This window comes from Meriones unguiculatus, chromosome 19 (assembly GCF_030254825.1).
Source record: "Meriones unguiculatus strain TT.TT164.6M chromosome 19, Bangor_MerUng_6.1, whole genome shotgun sequence".
Taxonomy (NCBI): Eukaryota; Metazoa; Chordata; class Mammalia; order Rodentia; family Muridae; genus Meriones; species Meriones unguiculatus.
In genome coordinates this window covers 35,564,619-35,587,715 of record NC_083366.1, presented here as the reverse complement: position 1 = coordinate 35,587,715, position 23,097 = coordinate 35,564,619, and the positions used below count along the sequence as shown (strand labels likewise).

Sequence of the window (23,097 nt, the reverse complement as noted above, 5' to 3'; positions counted from 1 at the left end):
AGCCAAAATTTACTGGAGAGTGTTTATAGAGAGGAAGAAAGAGAACTGACAATTAAATAGCTTTTGATGAGTGTTGTGACGTAAAACGACTGAACAGATAATAGAAAGGTATTTGCTTGTTTTTTCTCATTCTCAAATATGCTCAAGACAAGAAACTTAGGAAGAAAGGGTTTGGAATCCATTCTAGCTCACAGTTTGAGGGTCCAGTCTGTATGGTGGGGACAGCGTGGTGGCAGGAGCATGAGACAGTCACGTTGGGTCTGCAGTCAAAAGACAGGAAGATGCAAGCTGGCATGCAGCTAGCTGTCTCCTTTGATCCTTCCTAATCCAGGACTTATCCTGTGGGTGGATGATGCCACCCACATTCAGGATTCCATCCTTGCAGAGACTCCCAAAAGGGTATTTCCATGGTGACTCTGAATGCTGTCAATTTGATAATGAAGACTAAGTGTCACAAAAGAGATATTTAAGAACTGTTATTGTGGGAGAAATAGCAGCTACTCTGAAGAGCAGAATAGACTGTGAGCCACACCAGTTTGCCACTCAGTGTCTACAAGCACCTACACAGGGGCTATCTTCCACACCCACCTCTCTTCCATCCTGGATTATTTTGCAATAAATCCTAGAGACTGTTTCATTTCCTTATGATGGTTTTGGCATGGCTCTTTACCAGTAGAAAAGAAATGCATCTTGGACACTGTGATTAAGGAAAGTCTCTTAGAAGTGCTCAGGGAAAATGAAATATAAGAATGACAAGGAAAGTTACCAAAAATGTAAACCCTTTGGGTAGCTTAGTGTATGAAAAATGGCCAGTAACTCCCTTGGATGCCCTGACGGTGTGAAGAGACTCAATCCTAAAACATTACTATGCCCATAAGAGATGGATACAATTATTACAGTAAAACTTAAAAGGGGCTGACTCCTCTGTGCCAGGCACTCTTCTAGTCTGTTTCATGAACTGGTTCACATAAAATGGCTAGTTTTTGTTGTTTTATTTTATAGTTTTGCATGTGGGTGGTGCTAAGGTTTAAAACCAGGACCTCGTATGTGCCACGTACATTCTCCACCACTAGGCTGCCCCATCGGCCTTGAGTCATGTATACTTCTACAATCTTAAGAAGCCTTAATTTATTCCTATTTCACTATAGTTGAAAAAACTGAGACACAGAAGGTTCAGCTACCTAAGAACAGCTCAGACTCCAGTTCCAGAGTCCAGGCTCCCAATGATTGCACTATTAATCCTACTTCCCCTTTATGGCAGAATGGTCCATTCATTGCCAAACACGTTTCTGTGCAACTCTGAGCAGGGACAGGTACATGGGTCACAGCTGCTCAGCTGTGTTGGAATCCACCAAATCTTCTCTCGGAGCCTCACACTCTACACTGCCATCCCTCAGAGACTGGATATTAGTGATTGAGTAGCCCATCTCTTCTTACTTCACTTCCTTTACTACCAAATGTCTTTCCCTGTTTGACTATGAGATAGGGAACATGTCAGTCTGTCATTCGTTACCAAACAGTGCCCTAAACGTACTGGGTACTGAGTACGTGTTTTCAGGATGAAGAAATTAAGTGGAAGGCTGGATATGATACCTGTAACTGAAGCATACATGTTACTCCTTAACAGGACAGCTGTTTGTTTACTTATATTTCTGCCATGCAATCTATTTGCCTATTTTCCCTACACCAAACAATTCTCAAATTTTCTGGAAATAATGAAGATCCAACTATTTAACTCAATTCTGAAGTTAATTATCTAAAGTTAGTGCAGGCCTCATAAGTAAAAGGCATAACCTTACAAGATCAACAGCCCCCCATGCACACAACACACATCCATATTAAACACAGTTTTGGATCCCCAGACTGTCCCGGCTTCTGTTGCCCTCAGTCTGTCTTCCTGCAAAATAATTTGCTTTTATGATTCACAAAACACATGGAAATATGCTTACTGGTTTGTTAAGAAGGGTATTAGTAAAGATAAAAATGAATAACCAGTTCAGTGGTTCTCAACCTGTTATGACCTCTTTAAGGCTTTCATATCATATATCCTGCATATCAGATGTTTACAGCTATGAAGTAGCAATGTAATAATTGCATGGTTGGAGCTGCATTAAAGGGTTGCATCATTAGGAAGATTGAGAAGCACTGAACCAGATGAAAAGATGCACAGGGCAAGATCCACAGGGTCCTGAGTGCAGGAGCTTCTGTTTCTAGGTGGTTGGGAACAGAGGACTCTCCTTTACAGCCTATGAACTCTCCAAAACCCAGTACATCCATGACCAAATCTTTGAAATCAATGAGAACCTTCTCAGGCTCTCTTCAATCCCTGGAGGGCAGGGGTGAGCTGAAATTTCTAGGCCTCTACAAGCATAGCTCAATGGCTCTTCTGGCAACTAGCTTCCATCCTCCAGGGCCAAGTCATAAGCATGACCTCAGTTGAGGTAGAAGAGGTCTTATAGTGATATTTGGCTGCTCTTTCTACTTGTAACACTCAGAAATCTCAAGGATTTCAGAGCTCTGTGATAATGAAAGAGGATGAAAACCACTTGTAATTTTTGTTCTCATGTCAAAAAAATCTCTGATGAGTCCACATGGAATTCCAATTTTCCATCAGCTGTCTCTGCCCCTCTGCCTCAGCAACTATCATGTTCCAAGGACTTTCTTAGGCTCCAGAATCCATTTTACCACTGAGTCCCTGGGACCTTAAATGAGGAGTCGGTTGTGATATATGCACTTTTCAATGTCCTCATTTAAAATAAAATGGGATCACACACCCAGACTCTAAACTGAAAAGTTAGGAGCAGAAAGAACTGCTCCTAAACCCACACTCTGTAAAATCCACATGGCTCATAAGGAGAATGACAGAACCATTCATCACGGGCAATTATGCACCAGGAAGACTTTGAGTGTATGCATCCAGAAAGCCCTCCTAAGATACAGGCATAAACCTCAGCGATCATGTCACAGCTAAACTGCCTCGTTGTGCTGTCCTGTTTATGTAAATGAGTTTTACTATTGTAATTTAATCAGCAAGGTTTCTTTAAAAATGTTATGACTGCTGATATACAACTTCAAGAGAAATGAATTTTTTTTACCAAGATGTAAGGTAGGAGTCTCTCAGAAAAACACTTAGGGAAAAGCGCTGTTCTATCCTGCGGTGATATCTGTCATAAGGACATCTATAGATGCTGTACATGATACCACTGGAGGTTGCTCTTTGAAAGACTTTGTTAATTTTTCTACCATAATTGAAAGTTCCTAGACATCAAAGAGATGCACAAGGCACATAGAAATTTGAAGTATGGGTTTATTCTCCTGAGGCCAGCACCCATTAACCACGCTGATGTGTGCAGGTAAAGGCAAGGAAGACAGAGAGTTCAAGGTCATCGCTGGATGCACAGAGCCTTGAAGCCATCCTGGCTTACATAAAGCCTTTCAGAAGCAGAGCGATAGGAGTAGGGAGGGAGAGAGGAAGGGAAGGAGAAAGAGAGAGATCGCTGTAAACACCAAGGCCTATTTTCTCTTATCTCTTTATTGCGTGCCTTCACTATGTAATAAGAAACTGTAAGATACACTACTCCACAACGTTTTGACGTGAAGCAGGAATTAAATTGTAAAATGAGCACTTTAGAAGAGTTTGTAAATGTTATAAATGAAGTCTGAGGATAATGTATGATACAGAAAGTCAGGTGTCCTCTCCCTCCTCTGCTACCTACCAGTCCTGGGTTCAGCCTCACAACGCTGCTGTCTCTATGGATGCACAGGTTATGTCCAACAGGACAACTGTGAGACAAATAGGTGACAACCGTTTCAAATTCTTTTTTTGTTTTGTATAGTTTCCAGTGGTATGCATCTACATTTTTTTATTTGTTTGTGTTCCTTCTACTCTTATCTTTTTTTAATTACAAAACTCACCTCATCTACTTATCTACTTACCATGCCAGTTGGGTAGTAGCTTCCCTAAGCTGCTCAAAAAAAACAAAAAAAAAAAAAAACAAAAAAAAAAAAAGCTAGACTTGGTGATAGATGCCAAAACCACAGCACTGGGGGCTAAGGCAGGATGATATCAAGTTAGAGTCTAGAGTCCACCGTGGGTTACAAGGAAGGACCCACAAAAAATAACCCACAAAAAAAATAAATGAATAAAAATAAAGTGTATATAAAAGCAGGACAATTGTCATATTAATTCTAAGGTAATAAGGTCCCATGCAGTGCGATCTGTGAGAACGTTAGTCAGTACTTGTTAAGAACACGAGCTATAGTTATATACCTAAAGCTTTTACCCGCATACTCTCATTTGATTCTCGTCATACTCTGATGAGTGCTATTATTTCCCTACCTGTTTTGTCGAGGAAAAAGACAGGGTTTGAGTTCCTCACATCTACTGAGCCCATCTGGTTTTGCAACCTACACTTCCCTGCTTGGCCAGGGTATCGGTGAGGTGCCTTACACAACTATATCTAAAACGATTTTGTTAGTTTGTTCTGCAAAATTCTAGAAGGGGAAATGTCTTAGGACACGGGTGTTTCAGTGAGTGGGTTAGACTACCTGTGGATCCTGTGGCCCAGCTTGGTGTTCACAGGGCACAACAGAAAAACTGTCATCTGCTGCAAATCCTTACTCTGAGACCTGTATTTATAACAAGAACACACTAGAATCAGCATGTCTTTAACTGATCTGTTGAAAACACACCATGTAATACAGTCAGACTTCTTCCGGTCTGCCTATTCTGGTAAGTACACTGGCAATGAAAGATATGAAGGCATAAACTTGGCAGCCACTTCCAAATGCCCAGTTGGCCCTAGACCATAACTATGCTCATTATATACATTTATTGTGCATGGGCTCACAGCTGTCCAAATTTACCCTGAATCTCCAATCAAGAAGAAATAGTCATAGGAACACTGCTAATGTGACGTGACTATGGACAACACAGAGTGACATGGCCTGAGGTGATGACTGTTCCCCCATCCCACCCCCTCCCCTGCCACTTAACGATGGCTCATCCCTCCCAGGAAGCCATAGACAGAAGAGCCAAGATGTATTCATGAAGCTGTATCCACTACGGTCACCATCCAGGTTGCTCTTACACTGACTTGCACCACAGCCGCCACACTGGGTGTCTGTGTTCTAACTGCGGAGTGTGGCCAGACACACTTCTCCTTAGAACCGGGAGTCATCCATGAAGACAAAGCAGGAAGCTAGCTGGACAGGAAATAAGAGTCACCCAGGCCTAGGGAGATACAGCTCAGTGGGAAAGCACTTGCCTAGAGTGTACAAGCCCTGGGTTGGCTCTGCAAAACAGAATAACAAAAGAAGCAACCAAGTTGGTCTTTCCCCTTTAAGATGGAAAGGGTAATGCATGCAAGCACCCATACCCATATGTGTACACTCTTAGAGACACACAAAAACGACATGAAGGTCAGTGAAATCATAGGACCAAGGGGCAGAGGAAACGAACAATGTAAATAAACAAAGCATACTTTTGTGGTAGTTGAGCGATCTTCTAAGACAACCATTACCTATTTCTAACCCTTAAACACAAAGACTCACAAGTCTTTTTAAGTAATTGCTTTTGCATTATATTCAAAAGGTGCAGCATCTGACTTTGCAAGCAAATATAAAGGACTGTTGCTGAACAATATACCAGTGTCCTAGACACAGAGAGTTCTCAGTTTCTGTTACTGTACTACACCCAGAGCCAGGCCATCATCTGCTAGATGAGAGCTTGGTTGACCTAGAAGATATCATAGGATTGCTATACGATTATGAAAACTGTGTTGTTCTTTAGATAGGAACAACAGCTAACCTCCTTCAGACACAGTTTTCTATGTACAAACTTAAAATTTTCACTCGCAATCGTAGACAAAACTGTCTTCTCAAAACTAAAACCAAACTGCACATGAATTAATCACTTTTGAGGGTTAAGAAGTTTATTTCATCCTTTCAGGAATTTTGTTATGATTTCAGCTTTCAAGCATAAAAACAATGTAAGCAGAGCGTTCTCAAAGGAGCACAAAATGGAAGTGTGCAAGGTCTATGCTGCTGCTAGAGGGCGCTGTGCCCCCAGAACACAATGTGGACCATCCATCATGGGCACTCCCATTCCTCAGCTATAGTCACTCCATAAATATACTCAAAATACCAAGATCAAGGAGTAAGACAGGGTTTCTCACTAAGCCAAAAAAATGAGAATTTTTTTCTCCTTAAAAGGATAGTCATTTTTTTTTTCTTAAGACAGCAATAAGGACTTTAAGGAGAATTTGTCTTTCTAAAACAATGTGCTGGGTCAATGAGATTTGGTTATAAAAAAGAATAATGATATATATTAACAAAAATTATTAAAGTCCTTTAGCTGCCCCCTCTGGTTATTATTTCTTTTCTTATTGGATGATGTAAACAGTGGGCAAATTCCCCCAAAAATAATTAAGGGACAAATTATCTTCTGAGAGGAAAAGAAAGAATAAGGAAAGGAGAAAGTGGAAAAGCAGAGAGAGAACAGAGAAGAATAAAGAATTTTTAAAATGTAGAAAGAAGGTTTAAAAGTAATAAGACTAAAAGACGCTCTAGAAAAGCCAAGACTAGACTAATGATGGCTTTAATTCTCTTCCACCAGGTCTTAGCCTTGCCAGGGCTCTGATAAAATGCAGGAATTGCATGGATGTGGAAAGTGGTGATGGAAAAATGCATTATTATACACAATTGTTGTACTTGAGAGAAACTATACGGAGGGAAAAAATAACACCCTAGAATAAATACAAATGGAATTCATGTATCAAAGCCAATACTGTGAAAATAGTTTAAATGTTCCTTGAATTTATATCTAGTCATTAACCTAAATGCAGATTTTAGTTCATGCCACCCTTCTGCCTCATGGTCAGAAGGCCTGAAAACCTGTGGTGTGGAAAATTGGCAGGATAAAGAATATTGAATTGGTCTCCATGGAAAAACAGAATTTGGCAGCCATGACCACTTCCCTATGCTAGTCTCTCTCCCTTCTGTTTTTGTTTTTTATTTTTTTCCCCTTCCTGTTACACGTTTGTCTCAGGAAAGCAGCCACATGTTAGGTAAAGCAAATGTCAGTCTGACCATTCACCAGAGACTTTGAATCTCTCCTCAAAATAAACCCCAAGCGCCCCAACCACAGCGCCACTCGCCCTCTGAGGGCACAGGAGCTGGATTGTCGTTTCGCTGATTTGGGATGCTTCTAACCTCAGAAAAGGAAGGGAAGTGGGAAACCTGCCTCACACAAATGACCCTGAAAGAAACTGTGATTCATACATCGAAGTAATAAATTCATACGCAAACCCCGTAGACATCAATTTCCTCCACCCATCAGGCTTCCTCCCAATTTTAGCCTGTGATTCTCCGCCCCCCCACACACACACACACCCGGAATTCAGGCTCATTACTTCCTAGGCTGTCCCTCGGCTGAGGCTCCACTGAGTAGCTAGGGTTCCTGAACAAACTCCTGCTGCCACCTTGTCTCTGGCCTCCGCTAATCAGTTTCCAAAGAATCCCTCCCTGGGACCCTGCAGTGGGTTCGGGGCCCTTTGCATGAGCAAGCTGGAGGGAATGTTGTATCGCTGTGTGGTTACTCTGCCTCGTGGTGGTTTTCACCCTGATCTTTTCTTTCTTTGCAGCTGGTTAATAATCCTCTAGCAAGTCAGGCCGCCGCTGCTGCAGCAGCCATGGGCTCCATAGCAAGCTCACAGGCCTTTGGCAATGCCCTCTCCAGCCTTCAGGGGGTCACAGGTCAACTAGTTACTAATGCACAAGGACAGGTGAGTGGGAGATGGGAGTAAGAGTGAATTCTTTTACGGCAGATTGAACTCGGAAAGGAAATGAATTTCTTTTGCATGACAGTGATATGTAGCTGCATCTATTTGAGGCAAATAAATAATGTTTACTAGCAATGTCAAGGAAAGGAAAGGGGTTGGGAAGTGTTTCTATATTTTAGAAGCGAGATTTTTCTTTCCTTCCCCTAAAATGTCAAGGTTTTATTTCGTTATTGTTTTGTGAGATGACTAGTGTTATGACCTGTGTTAAAGAATTTCCTTCTTGCTATTGGGACATTCTTTGAAATAAGCAATCAAAAATTGGATTTTGGAAAGAAAACTTTGCTTTGCTCGCTTAATTTTTCACTTTAAAAATAATCTGTTGTAATGGGAGAAACAAGTTAGTATCTTTTTTGCTAATTCCTCTGATATGTCAAAACTCACCTCAGGAAAGCCAAGTTCTGTACGCGTGGGGAGCTATTGCAAAGTCCTATTCAAGCATCAACAAAAGGGGGCAGTTAGATGCCAGCTGCCATTAAGCTCATGGCCCTCTCACTGATTTCCAAGGACTCGGGAAGTCCCTTGTACCCCTGTTGATTATCACTAATCTGTCAGATCCACTAAGCCCACCCCCATGTCACAGGAGAGCACCCATTCTCCTACAAGGCTCATGTGACCGTGTCATGTTCACCAAGGTGACATATGATAGAGCATCAGTGATCAGTAGCCCTAAAAGCGGCCTAAAAAACAGGGCAGAGTTAAAGCTTATGATGTCAGGGTGCCCTCCAATGGAAAGCCAGAGTCCAGCCTCAGTGGCTAGTGACCTCGGGTTTCCAGTGTGGCCGTTTATGACCACAAAACATAGAGCATTATTTCCTTACCCAACCAGTTATGTGTTTACATAACTCCCTGCTATGTTCAGCTGGGCTGCAAGACCAGGAATCTCAGTGTCTTAAAAGCTTCAGGTTTTGTTGTTGTTGTTGTTTTTAATTTTGGTTTGGGGGTTTTGTTTTTGTGTTTTTCTTTTGCATAAAGAGCAAACAAAGATGTATTATAAGCCAAACCATCTCCATCTACAGCCCAAGGAAGGAAAGAGCTGACCTTGTTATATTTCCTGGGCGGGTGTAGGATTGTCCCATCAGAGCCCGAGGGCTGAACGATGGAGCTTGTCAAAGAGAGGCCTCATGTAATGAATCATCTTATCACAGGTGCACACCACACATATTAAAGGCGGGTGGTATGAACACTGTGCCCTCTACAGTAACCTTTCAATGTCTGCTCTAACCCTTGTTCCAATTCCTTTTCATCAAAGGATCATTTTATGCAGTCAGCTCTAAATGGAGGCTCTCGAAGGCATATTAAGATTTCTGGAAGGCTGTGGGTTTTTGGGGTGGAGGAAAAGTTGGTTTTAATATCTATAACTCATACACATGTCAGGCCCATGCTGGAAGCAGCTTTCTAGTGCTACACCCAGAAATAAAGCAACCCCAAGATGTAAATTTTAAGAGTTGAAGATCAAAACCTATCTACAGATAGGCATTTTTCTCTGATTTCTCTGTTCCACCGTCCAAGTGAAATGTACTGTTTTGCTCCCCACATGGAGAAATGCTTTACGAAATGCAAGGGGCTGTTAGGTAATTACTTTTCAAAGGCTTTGGTAGCTGATTATTCAGTGGCAACTTCTTAGGGGCCAGAGTTTCCACCTTTGTTGCCCTGATCCCTGGAATCTCTCTCACAGGCCACAGAATAGCAAGTTGAATACCACCTAGGGTTGTGTAGGCATTGAACCAGAGTTCATTTTAGTCTCTTTTATTATTTTACAAGTTGTGGTAAGGATGGTTTGTCTGTATTCATAACAAACATATATCCTGTGGTGAACATCTACTACCATAAAAGGGAGCAAAAACCATCCGACATGTGGGTCTCCCTCTGCCTTGTGTTAATGTGATACAAAAGAATACAGATTAGAACAGTTTGCCTGGCCTAATAAACCCTACCACCTACGACTGTCACACTCAGTGCATTTCTAACTTCTTAAGGTCTCCAGTAAGATTTCCCAGACAGATATCAAAACTCTTTGAATATTTAGAAGCTTCTTTATTGGAGTTCTTGACAGCAGTCCAGTTTTTTGGTTTTTTTCTTTTTTATATTTACCCAAAAGTAATGGCATTCATACGTAAACCTAAGTCTGAGAAGTCGGGCTTGATGGTTCCATGGACAAATGGGAAACCATCAAGCTGGAAGCATTGTCATCCAGAGTGTCTATCCTTGTCCTCACTTCCTAGGCTTCTTTCTACGCCCTCTCAAAGAAAGATGGGAATTAAGAGACCTTTAGGCTGATGCAGGTGTGGGGATCAGGTACCATTTCTCTCTGGTTTTCTGACCTTGAGAAGCTTAGTTTACCCAAGCCTGCCTTTAACCTTCAAGGAGTCACTTGCTACAGGCTACACTCTTGCCTACAGGATCAGCCTCCTCTCTAGGCCGGAACCTACCTTCAGACTCTTGGCCTTCAGGTGTCAACAGCAAGAATTCTCACCATCTAGGTCTTGTTGTTCTATTTGCCTGCCTTGGAGTCTGTATCTTCCAGAAATTAGATCCTAGTAAAGGCAGAGATGGGACATCTGGATGTGTTGAAGAATGACCTCTTCTGCTCTTTTGTTCCCCTCAGCCTCTAGCCATAACAAATAAGAAAATTTCCCTCCATTTTCTTACTTTTCTTACTTTGTCCTCTCCTAACTATTAATTGAAAGGACAGAAAGTGATCACCAGAGTTATCAATTTAACAGACACAGAAATCTAAACTCACAAATTGCCTGTGTCACCCAGGGATGCTAAGGTGTTTGGAACTTTCCTTTTGGGCGAGAAGGTAGTCAATGGCCACTAGAAACTGGTAGTCAGACACTGACATTGCTGCAGCACTGCTGAGATCACTATAGCTCTCTTTACTTCCTGGTTCAGAGACTCGTGCAAGAAAAAAAAAAAGAAAGAAATAGGTGGTGAGGTGATAGATTTTATTCCAAATATGGTCTGAACAAATTCTTGAGGCTCTGAGCTCCAGTTTTCCTAATCATATGATATGGACAATAAAATCTAAGCAAGTGCTGGACTAGAAAGATGGTTCATCGGTGAAATGTTGGCCATGCATCCGTGAGGTCCTGAGTTTGCCCATCATGATCCATGTTAAATGGGCATGACATCACACCCTTGCAATCCCAGCGCTGGAGAGGTGGAGACCTGAGGATTCCTGGCTTGCTCGATGGACAGCTAACCTAATCAGTGAACTTGTCTAAAGAGACAAGTAGACAGTTCCTGAAGTGTGACATCCAAGGCTGGCTTCTGGCTTACACACACACACACACACACACACACACACACACACTGTAAGTACATAGGAGTTATGAAAACTAACTGAGATTGTGTCTTAAAAACAGCTCCTGGGAGCTTAAGCACACAACTGAACATCTAATAAATAACGCCACAGGTACCTCCGCCATTGTTTTTCATGATTTTGATTGGATATGCAGCCAGAGACAGCAGTGTTTGTTTGGTGTACAGGCAGACAGAAAGGGACCTGCAGCCAGGCTGCCACTCACGGGCTGGGAGGCCTTTGCAGGTCTCTATATTCTCTTTGTGCCGTGATTTCGCTTCTGAAAAATGGGGGCATCCTGACATCATTTCATTGGATTAAAGTACTTAGAATGAGGTCAATCACAGTCAGATCTCAGAGCTACTGGTCAGCAATGCCGTCTGTTAATCAAGGTGAACGTTTTCCTTTGGTGCACGGATGAAGGTTTTGCGTGAATCTCAGCAGAGGGGTGTTAAGTCATCTTCGGGCGCCTCACCCTCTCAGAACAGTGCACCAGAAGGCGGAGAGTGAAGGTGCCCATGTGTGCTGCTAATAGTGTTTTGAGAAATTGGCAAGTAGATTTACCATCAATTTGTTCAGCTACAAAACTGCTTCCCTTGTGTCCTTGGCAATATCTCCTTATTGGCATTACTACAGAAAAGTAAAAGCAAATGAAATTTTATTTTATCCTGAGGTTAAGGAAAGCATTTTACATTTTAACTGAAGCTCATGACTGTTTCCTGATGAAATCAAGCCCTGCAACACTCTGAAGTTTTGGTAGACGGCAGCACGTTAACCCAGGCACCCACCTCTGTTCTTTAAAGAACCAAGTATGTAAAACACAAAAGCAGATAACCACAGTTACTTTTTTTTATTTATTTTAAGCAGGATTACCCCCGCCTCCAGTTCCCGAGGGCTGAGTCTGCAGGTATATGTAACCACATCTAGTGACCTTTTCCCATCAATTTAAAACAAACAAACAAACAAAAAGAGCAAAAATGCATACCCACCCAGGTTATTCAGAAATAAGCAAGCTTCTATACAGCTAAAGGATAGAGGCAAATTTCTCGATATAACAGAAGTTCCTGTGTTTGTGTGAGCTAAAGGCCACCTCCTAGTGACCATGACTGGAAGGCGATAGCATAGGCTACGAAGAGCAACCCTCACTGACTGAAGCACTGTGAGGCCCCATGTACGTGAGGAAGGAAGAGCATCTCTGTCAGTGCACTTAGACCCCGGAAGAACGTGCCCCCAAAGTTTAGCTCTCCGAAGGAGGCAACTGAAGAGTTGTGCTCCATGCGGTGGCCTCTGAACTATAACCATGAGCTGGACGGCATCTCCAGGGCAATAGAATATTGAAAACCTAAGTTTTTATTGAAACACAAACACTCCTATTTATCAATAGAGTGGCCTCGTATAGGTTATGTAATTTTTCTGGGCCTCTTTTCCAACAGTAAAGAGAAATGAGGCCTTTAATAAATTACAGCTATTCCTTTTAAAATCAAAACCCAGAAACTGACCCTATATAGGTTGATGAAGTGAATGTTAGCACATATTTTTTGTAGAGAATTAGTATTTATTGAGAATTTATTCTTTATTTACCTTGTTCTATTCAAAGGGTATATTTTGAGCCTACAGAGTCATGTTATTTTCATTTTTTAAGCACATAATTTAAATGGATAAGACTTTAAGATCAACTCACTGCACTTATAACAAATGCTAATCTCAGCCACAAGATCAGGAGATAATTAATCTGATAACTGTCTGTTGATCCTCTCCGGGGCTCTTATCAGATCTGGTTAAAAGCACTTACAAAGTCATAACTGCACATATCTATAAAACCGTTTTCTAATCCTGCAGAAAGGGAAGAAATTGGGTGTGATTCAGATTGAGAAGCTTCAGGGCTCATTACACCCAGCCAAGCCAGCGATGAGGACTCTGGAGAGCCCACACATTCTTCCTTTATTTCATTTCTGACAGTGAAGCACATAAAACATACATAAAAATAACTTTTCCAAAACAACACAAAAACCTTTACCTCTCCCGTACCAGCCTCGGTTCTCTTGCTTATTTTCAGAAGAAAACAGACATTCCAAACAAAAACCATACCCTCCCCTCCATTCCAAGGGTACTCACAAAATATTAATTTAAAACATATAAAATGCATAACAGAACACACTACTATTTTTTAAAACAATAGAATCTACTTAGACAATTTGTATAAATAGGATCAAGCATATCTTGCAGAAAATTCAGAGTTGATATCTATGTGTTTTCTCATAAATATAAGTACGTCAAAAACTTTATTTCTCCCATTTGCACGCATCTTGAGAGAAGTTTTTAAGTTCTAATATTAACTGAGTGAGCTGCGTTTCAACTATTACTTTCCTGGTGAACATTTTTTTTTTCAATCCTCTCTGTCTAGAGGCCAGGAAATGCGTTTTCATGGGCTTAGTAGCATTCTAGGAATTTCACCCTGGCTTTTTCTCGGTGATAAAGATAAAATAATAATCAGTTACCCCAGTCCTTCTACCAACACAGCCAATCTGCCCTCCGAGTCCACTTAAGGGTTTTATTGCCTCATTTCAGCGCTGTTTTCCTAAGTGTTCCCCTCACAGCCCCTAAAATGCTCTGCAAATGAGAACCCTAGCATCAGGGATCGTGGCTGATGCCAGCCACCAAGTCTCCTGATTCTGAGCCCAGTGACCTAAGGACCTGACCTGTGAGTGGAGTCAAGGCTGCACACTTGAACTTTCTTAACCCTTAATTCCCCGACCAACATTCAACAGAAAGTACATGCTTTAGAAAAGCACTGCTGCTAACAGTTCTCACTAATAACTATCCATGTATTTAAAATGGCCTTTGAACGCAGAGCTCCTTCAGGTAAGGAGATGTCTTCCTGCCACCAGAGATTTGCTGCGACTTCTGGTCTGTTGTGACACCTACTGATCCCGTTTGTAGATATTAGGGGGTCTCAAGCTGTTTCAAGAATTCCCAGGGACTCATAACATGCAAATCGCTGGCAGATGGATGTTTGCCTGTCCCAAAGCTAACTTTCTTTGGACTTTACAGCTTACAAAGACAGGTTGGAGGTGGTACCAGAAGGCCAGTCAATAGAGTCAAGGGGGTGTCAGAGTTATAGGATGCATAGCTCTGATGAAAATCGTGTTTTTTAACACTAGTGTACAGAGACTCTATGGATGCTGGGTCCTAGGTAGGTGTGGCTACAGGTGGCTCTGTTACAGACCCTTGGACTCAGAGGTGTGGCAGGTTTGGTTTCAACCCTGACCATCCAATACTATGTCTCCTGGGCCAGCCTCCCCTCTTCCACCCTCTCATCCCCTCCACGTCTGAGAAAAAATACTTATCAGCCCAGAGCACCATAAAGATAATGAACTTTAAAAGATGCCTTAAAAGTCTTTCCTTTTAGCTTCCATCCCTAGCACAATTCACCCCGTGTAAGGAGGGAGGTTTGCAAGAATACACAGTAAAAGCTGAATTTGTAGACTTCACCCCAAGGATCTAGCAAGAGAACTTCATGCCTCTGCATCTAAAGCAGGGTATTATCCATCCATTTCTTCTTTTCTTCTCTTCTTCTTTCTTCTTCTTCTTCTTTTCTTTTTCTTTTTCTTCTTCTTCTTCTTCTTCTTCTTCTTCTTCTTCTTCTTCTTTTTCTTCTTCTTCTTCTTCTTCTTCTTCTTCTTCTTCTTCTTCTTCTTCTTCTTCTTCTTCTTCTTCTTCTTCTTCTTCTTCCTCTGCCACTGCAGCATTTTGTCTTGCATTGTCTTTACTTCTTCATCCTTAAGCCTTTGTCTTCATGGGAACAGGGAAATAAATGGTCTCTCCCATAGACACTTGGATAAAAACTTATGCCTTTTTTTTGAGGCCAGTTAGTTCCTAGAAAATCCCAATCAGGAACTCTAACTCTAAACAGCTAATCAGTCAGAGGATGGATGCTAGTTAGGAGGAGCTGATCAGGGCTACCCTGTTTAGTATTAAAAAGAAATGAATGAAAGGGAATGTGTTCCCTGCTCAGCAGATGCCCATGTCAGTTAATTCACCCTTGTGGGAAAGTGCTGTCTGTCCCTAAGGAATAATCAGATGCCTCATTTGAGTGTGCAGAGCTCTTTAAGCATCTTGGAGAACTGTTGCATTTTTAGTTGCTTGCTCCTGTAGGCCAAGTGACATCTCAAAAAAAAAAAAAACAAAACAAAACAGATAGTGTTTACCCTACTGAGCTTCCACCTGGAGCCATCAGTAACACACCCTGGGGCGTCATGGAAGGCTTTGCCAGCCCCACCTGTACAGATGGCCAGACTCTAGGAGTTCAGAGAAACACCCGCTCACCAGGTCAGCGCCTTGGAGAAGTAGCAGGAATGATATCCGAACCCATTGCCCATGGCCATGCTCCTGTGCCATCCTGAGCAGCTCTGACTGGAAAGCCTGGGTGCTTTCCCAGTGCTCTGTGGACAAACAACTTAGAAACACAGAACCCAAACCTCCACATTTGAAAAACAAAACAAAAAAAAAAAAAAACAAAAAAAAAACATGGGAATATATTTCTTTCCTTGTGGTCTCTCTCTCTCTCTCTCTCTCTCTCTCTCTCTCTCTCGTATTCTCACAGAATTCTCCTGAAGGTTTATCTACACGCACAATTGAAACCTGAAGATAAACGTATATTAGCAAATAAACACAAGGTATTCTAATTCATATGCTTAGCAGTTTTATCTTTGCTCATCAAAGAAACTGGTAAGGTGCCTTCAGGGAAGTCTCTAAAGCAATGAGGGAGACTCAAAGTCTATCTCAGATCTATGCCGCATCATGCCAGAGGAAACCAAAAGATCAAAGTGTCAGGACCTAGAAGACCAGGAGCCTCTTGCCTTTCAGCAAGGCCTCCTAACCGTGGGCAAAGAAGAGCAGGTGTGCACCACGCATAGATGTCCACCCAGCAACACAGATGCTTTCCATGTGAGCCTTTCAGGGCTCAGTAGGGAACCCTACTGCAGTCAGTTCTCCTATACAGCAAAACGATGCTAGAATTGATTAAGCTCAAAGAATGTTAAAATGATTCAGGTTTCCAGATCTCTTCCCTAGACACCCACTCCTCCAGTGAGGTACAACTTTTAAAGAAAAACAAACATATCTGACACTGTATCTTTGTGTCTAAGAAACCATTGATTGAATTACACCTAAAATCAAGCCATGTATTTTTTGAGGAAGGGGGTATAGTATTAAAATAAAGAAACTAATCAAGAGGGAGGACCCTGACTAAAATACTCAATCCCCATCCCGAAAGGCAAAGAGGAAGGACATCAGAAGAGGAAGAAAACAGGAACCAACCTAGAAACCTGACACAGAGGGCCTCTGAAAGGCTCTGCTCTGCAGACTATCAAAGCAGACGCTGAGACTTATGGCCAACTGTTGGGCAGAGTGCATGGAATCTTATGAAAAAAGTGGGAAATAGTAAGATCTGGAGAGGACAGGAACTCCACAAGGAGAGCAACAGAACCAGAAAATTTGAACATAGGGGTCTTTCCAGAGACTCATACTCCAACCAAGTGCCATGCATGGAGATAAACTAGAACCCCTGCACAGATGTAGCCTATGGCAGTTCAGTGTCCAAGTGGGTTCCATAGTAATGGGAAGAGGGACTACCTCTGACATAAGTGGGGAGCAGCCTTACCAGGCCACAGAACATGACAATGCAGCCACTCCTGATGAGATCTGATAGACTAAGATCAGAAAAGAGGAGAGGGGGACCTCCCCTATCAGTGGACTTGGGAGGGGCATGTGTGAAGAAGGGGGAGAGAAGGTGGGATTAGGAGGGGAGGAGGGAAGGGTTTATGGGAGATACAAAGTGAATAAAGTATAATTAATAAAAAGTTAAAAAACACAAATAAATAAAATAACATATTACACAAACATATCAATTGCTAGAGAGTCACATATCTTCAAAAACACCTTTTTAAAATTATAACTGAAGTTTAGAAACGTAAGGAGTATTATAATTTAGAAACTGTACTATTTGATAAACAGCCTTTACCTACCCTGGTACTGGGATAACCATACATGGAATATTAGCTGCCTTTTAAATATCTGGTTTTTAGGAAAAAATACAGGTAAGAACACAAACTATTTACTCTTGGTTTTTCCAATTATAAATAAAAAAAATAAGCTTGATTTGAACTGGGATAGGAACAAAGAAAGAAAACGAACACTGAACTCTGAGGTAGCTTTTCTAGAATATCACCAGTCACCTCTGTAAACCATCATTATCATTAGGACATTACAAGAGGGAGTAGAAGCATTAAACTCACATATGAGCTCTAGCCACCCTTGAAGTAAATATTCCATAGGCCAAACATGCATCATACATTATTGTCGGCCCATGAGTTGGTTAGTCCTCATAAAGATGTCAGATGTCATCAACTTACAAGGCCAATAAAGAAATTAATAGATCATAGACAGAGATGAGTGCAAAAGTCACAACAGCACCAGATTCAAGTTTAAACCCATAGGGGAGTAAGCCTTTATATAAGACCGTCAGATTCAATACATTACCTGCAAGTTTCCACCTAACTTTTGCCACCCTGAATAACAATAAAAGTAGACCCTCACAAGGGGTCATGACCTAGGACATTCAGAATTCTGCAGGACAGTCAGCACTTAGAAGTTAAGCTTTAAACTTACAAGTAGATGGAGAATAAGTGAGTCGTGCACAGATCCTTGAGAGGAAAACACGGCACACTCCCTGGATCAGACAGCTGCCAATAGGTAGTGACCATAATACAGAGCCTCGATGAAGTCACATGGCTCAGCAATGCCTGTATCCTCACCTGGACGGGACTCCAGGGTTAAAATCAGGCTCTCGGATCAGACAGACAGGGACCTAAGCTCTTCCTTCATTCTAACACACCCCCAAAGGCCAGGCAAGGCTTCTCATCTCCCTCAGCCAGGCTTCTCTTCTTCCAAATGATAAACTCTTCCCTAAAGGATCACTATTAACCACGATAATATAATTAGTAAGTGATTGCCATTTACAGAGCACTTGGTGCCAATGGCCCTCAGCCCTCAGCGTGTCCCATCCACTTCATCTTTCTCGGTGCTGCATGATGCAGTCTATGCCCGCTGTACAGATGGAGGGCTTCCAAGATCACCCTGAAAGACACGGCAGGAACCAAGGAGCATTGTCTGATGGGAGAGAATGCCCTCTGTCACATGCTCTGACAACTGGAAGTTTCTCGCTTTCTTCTTAAGACATCCCAAGAGCCAAGAACAGTACTGGCACATGGTGAACATGATGTAGTTAGTAATAAAGTCGTGGCCCGGATGGAGTTCCTGAACGCTAATGCGCTCTTCAGTAAGCATTTAGCATGGGTTCTGTATTTCATTTCACGCTCACCGTGCTCTTGACTATTATACCAGTTCACAGTTGGTGGGTGGACTGGAGGCTTAGGAAAGTTCTCTGGCTTTCCAGAGCCACACAATGAATAAAAAAAAAGCCTAGGCAGAAACCCAAATCTGGTTGCTTCAAAGCCCAGATTTTCTTGGAGCAAAGCAGTTGTCATCATAAGCTTTCTACATGTCTAATACTGTGCGTGCTGTAAAGGAGGCACCGTGTTACACAGTGTAGTTAATCCCCTCCAGTCAGCTGACCTCAAGTAAGGTCCGCACAATATATTAAAGTTTTATGTGAAAATGTTTTAAAACATCATCCAGCACTCCTACGTCAAATGAACATGGCTGTTGTCGGTGACCTACCTTTCTTTATCTTCTTTTAAAAATTTACAGCTAGTGTAAGTGTGGACACAATAAAGGTTGTTAAACACGTTTGCCTTCCATAGTGAGTCAGCTGAGTCTCAAGCAGGCCCTGCCCCGCACTTTTCCCTCATCCACATCTGTCATGAAACCATGTTCCCACCAACTTGCATAGAAGGCCAGTATGGCAATGTGGAGTCTGCTACCCATGTGATGAGGGTGATGGGAAATCCTATTTTCTCAAGATTAACAGTAGCCCAGGCTAGATGGTACCTAGCCTGCTCCCCTAATGCCATACAGCTTCTGGGTACGACAGCATTGGCCTTTTTTCCTAACAAGATGTACCCAATTTAAACAAAAGACAGAACCTGAGGGAGTTATCAAGTACCAGGTTCCTTTAAGCATTCTTGTTTTCCTCTAGCGCCCTAGAAGAAAAACATCCCCCGCCCTTCCTTCACTGGATCTTCAAGTCACTTTAGCCAGCCTTCCCACAAAGCCACAAGCTAGGAGGAATGATACAAGGCCCTAAACAAAATCTACTTTCAACTTACAAGGACCTTGAGAAACTACAGATTAGAATCAGAAGACTTTGAACCATGAGACTCTCTTCATGATCATTTGGCGACAGTGTAACTATTTAGGCTTTTTAATATAAAAGATGGCGTCTTTGAGAGAAGTGATGTTCATATTTAAAACGTGGTGCAAGAATTATTCAAATGAACCCAGAAGTGACACACTGTGCTACCCAGGACTCAGAAAAACTCACTTTGGTTTTGAGACCAGATCACGTGGCACAGCCTAGGATGGAATGCTTTGCTTTTGTAAGCTTCACGCTTGTTCCCGTGATGAGTTGTTTGGGGGAGGCGGGGAGGGACAGAAACGAGAAGCCACCCTGGGAGTACGCCCCATCCTCCTTCTTGACATTTGTCAAAAACTCTCCAGTCACTGGGGATCTGGCTGAAGATTGGCCACCTATGAAAATGAGCTTGCAATTTTACGAGAAAAAACTCATCAGCATAATTCTAATGACTTTCAGTCTTTGTTGTGAGAAATGAGAAATTCTGCAGTCTCACCCTAAAGAACATTAAGAAAACATTACTAACAGGAAATTGAAAAAGTAATATGTGTTAGAATGATGAGAACAACTTTTTTTTTCTGATTGAGCAGATAGATAAGCATCGCATGCAAGTATCAAAATCCATTTAATTTTGCCACAACAATGGACATTTTCTTCACAAAAAAAAAAAGTGAATCATCCTGGGCTCCTGGACCTGGTGATGATAGACAGATGTGTCTTTAACAGCTCTTCTCTCCCCACCCTTCCTTTTCCTTGGAGGCTTGTTTTGTTTATCCTCATTTAAATTCAGCTTTACAGTCTGATGCACTCACTGGGTATAAACACAGAACCAGGAGGTGCTAAATATGCATAGCCACTTTCTTGAGCGATTGCCAAACATTCTCTTTACCTGTTCCCACGGAATAAGGACTTATTTCAACGAAGGTAAATTAGGAATATTAGAGATCATTGGCCCCAGGTTTGTTTTGGTTGGTTGGTTAGTTGCTTAGTTGGTTGGTTGCTTTGTTTTTTGGTTGGTTGGTTAGTTGGTTAGTTAGTTGGTTGGTTGGTTGGTTGGTTAGATAGATGATTGGTTGGATGGATGGTTGAGCGGGTGGGTGATGGGTGGATAATTAGTTGTTTAGTTGGTTTGTTGGTTGGTTAGATAGATGGTTGGTTGGATGGATAGTTGGGTATGTGAGTGGGTGGATGGTTAGTTGGTTGGTTGGTTGGTTGTAAAGTTGTTTATCTTTATGTGGGGGAAGAGGTGTTTTGTTTTATTTTTTGTTTTTGTTTGTTCATTGCTATAGTTATTTTTTCTCCTTTTGGATGAAATAGAAAATAGTTCTTGGAAGGCTCTGTTGGAGGATGTTTCCTGACTATGAGTCAAGGTGTTCTTCCAAGCGATAAATAGCTTCAGTCTGATTTAGTCACTTAACATGGCAGCAACTAGTAGAAACAGTTCTCTAATTCTATTTTTGGCGGTGGTGGTGGTGCTGATAGGTTTTTGGAGGGCTAGCATTAGAACTTAATGTCTTGGGGAGAAACAAGTAAATGCTGACAAAGCTGGTGCTTCTGCAAAGTGGGGGCCTCACCACAGCTGTGATGATCTTTGAAAAGAAAGCAGGAAACATGTTTGCAATTCTACAATATGACTAGCAGTAGGAAAACACCCATAGTTTAATTTCTAAACTGGCTAAAAGCAGAATCAATGAAGAAAAAATGTTTCTGATCATTATTAAGAATTGCCATCATCTAATCACAGTTCTTCAACCATCTAGTGAACCATCTAGTGTAAAGAAAATGTTACCACTGAAGACATGGAAGTGTCAGCTCAGTTTTATACATACTTCCATCTTTTCCAACTGAACAACTAATATTCAGATAAATAAAGAAAAAGAATGTAGAGTAGTAGAAATTAAATTTCAGGCCACACAGCTCAAAGGAATCCTCCAATCCATGAACCCTCTAAAGTCCAAACTTTGAAACTTTGCCAGTATGCTTTTCAGCGCAGGGCAGATAGTCATCTGACATAGTTCTAAGACTTGTGCTGATAGTGAGCATCTATACTTCATTCAGAAAGGCTGAATTTCTTGGGCACTGGCTTCTATCCACCATTAAGTCTAAGGATAGACCACAAAGGGTTATGATGATTCCTTCTTTCTGTCTTAAATATAACATCATTGGTTTCAGTTTAATCATTTGATTAGATAATGGATCAATTTTTTTCTATCAGTATTGTCTAGCCCTTGATTGTAGAACCCAAATAAAAGAAAAATAGTAAATCTCGTAATCACTGCTATTTACACAAATACAAATTTTATGGTGCATCTTAATTTTTCATAATTGAAAAAATTCTCATCTGTTGAATGTGAATTACACAACACACACACACACACACACACACAACACACACTGCTTATGCCACAAGGGGTGTCCTAATGCAAGGATTAAAATGGCCCTGACCTGTGTAATGGAGTCTAGAGAAGAACATATGCTGGCCCCCTCCAGCAGTGGATAAGCATTTCTGACAACAATGTGGAGCATACACTCTCAGCCCACTATGCTCTTTCTTTCTGTCTCCTTTCATTTCAAAATCTGAAGGTGCTAGAGTGTTCACATTTAAAGGGAGAGAGCCCACTTAAACATGTTAACCTTGGGTCGAGGAGAAACCCCCATTTCACTCTGAGAGTGAGAAAAATACACAGAATTTCAGAGTTCTCTGTCTAAGTTTATTATGGATTTCTAGAACCATTTAATAACTGCAGAGGCCTCTTCTGTGTATTCAGCTTGCAGTTGAGTCTTTCCTTTGAAACACATCTTTAGAGCACCAACATACAGACTTCCAACTTAAAATTCTAAGGCAGGGAAACTTTCATCATGCTTTGTGGTAGTCTACTGTTTCCTGTTTTTACTGGTGAGCTATTGTTATGGTGATATTATGCCATTAAAAAGAATTCAAAGGCTACATGTATGTGGTAGCACACATCTGCAATCACAACACTTGGAAAACTGAGGCAGAAGGATTGCAATTTCACAGCCAGTGTGGGATATGTATGCACTGTCTCTCAAAATAAAAACATCAAACATAGTTTTGCAACCTAGTGAAAATGCACAGGAGTTGCCACACCAAAACATAAACGAAACTATGCTCTGAATTAATATTTGCAAGCATTTGGTTGCTTGGCAAGACCACATTGAATGCTTTGCATACCTCGTTTTGTTTTTGACTTGCAATGACATTATGCAGTGATTATTCCCATTTTACAGAGGAACAGGCAGAGACTCTGAGAGGAAAAGCTATTCACTAGCTCTTCTAGCCAGTGAGGAATTTTCTTCCTCCATGTACATCTTAAACTCACTAAGAGAATTACGTTTAATGTCTCTAAGATAATTTTAGTGGAGACAATTGTCTTTCCTGCTCTGCTGTATGTATAGCATCTGCTTTTATGCACAGTATTCTTAGCATAAAGTCTTAGGAGGTTTTGGAGATACCGGTGACCCACAATGTTGTGCTTTTGTCTGTTTTTTAGTTCCTACTGCTGAATCCAAACCATTTAACGCCCAATGGGCTTTAATTCTGACAGCTGAAGATGTCAAGTGGGAAGGTATTCCCAAGGGGGACGGACCTATAACATCCACAATAGAAGCGCTAAAAT

At 41.5% G+C, this 23,097-nt stretch overlaps 1 protein-coding gene across 2 annotated transcripts in view; it reads left to right on the top strand.

The window, feature by feature from the left end:
* Pou6f2 (POU class 6 homeobox 2) overlaps positions 1–23,097 on the top strand; it is a 380,942-nt gene that overhangs the window by 322,858 nt on the left and 34,987 nt on the right. For both annotated transcript variants that reach the window (XM_021652839.2, XM_060372425.1), the window contains exon 5: positions 7,644–7,784. In XM_021652839.2, the coding sequence (XP_021508514.1) occupies positions 7,644–7,784 (141 nt within the window). The remainder of the gene's footprint in view (positions 1–7,643; positions 7,785–23,097) is intronic.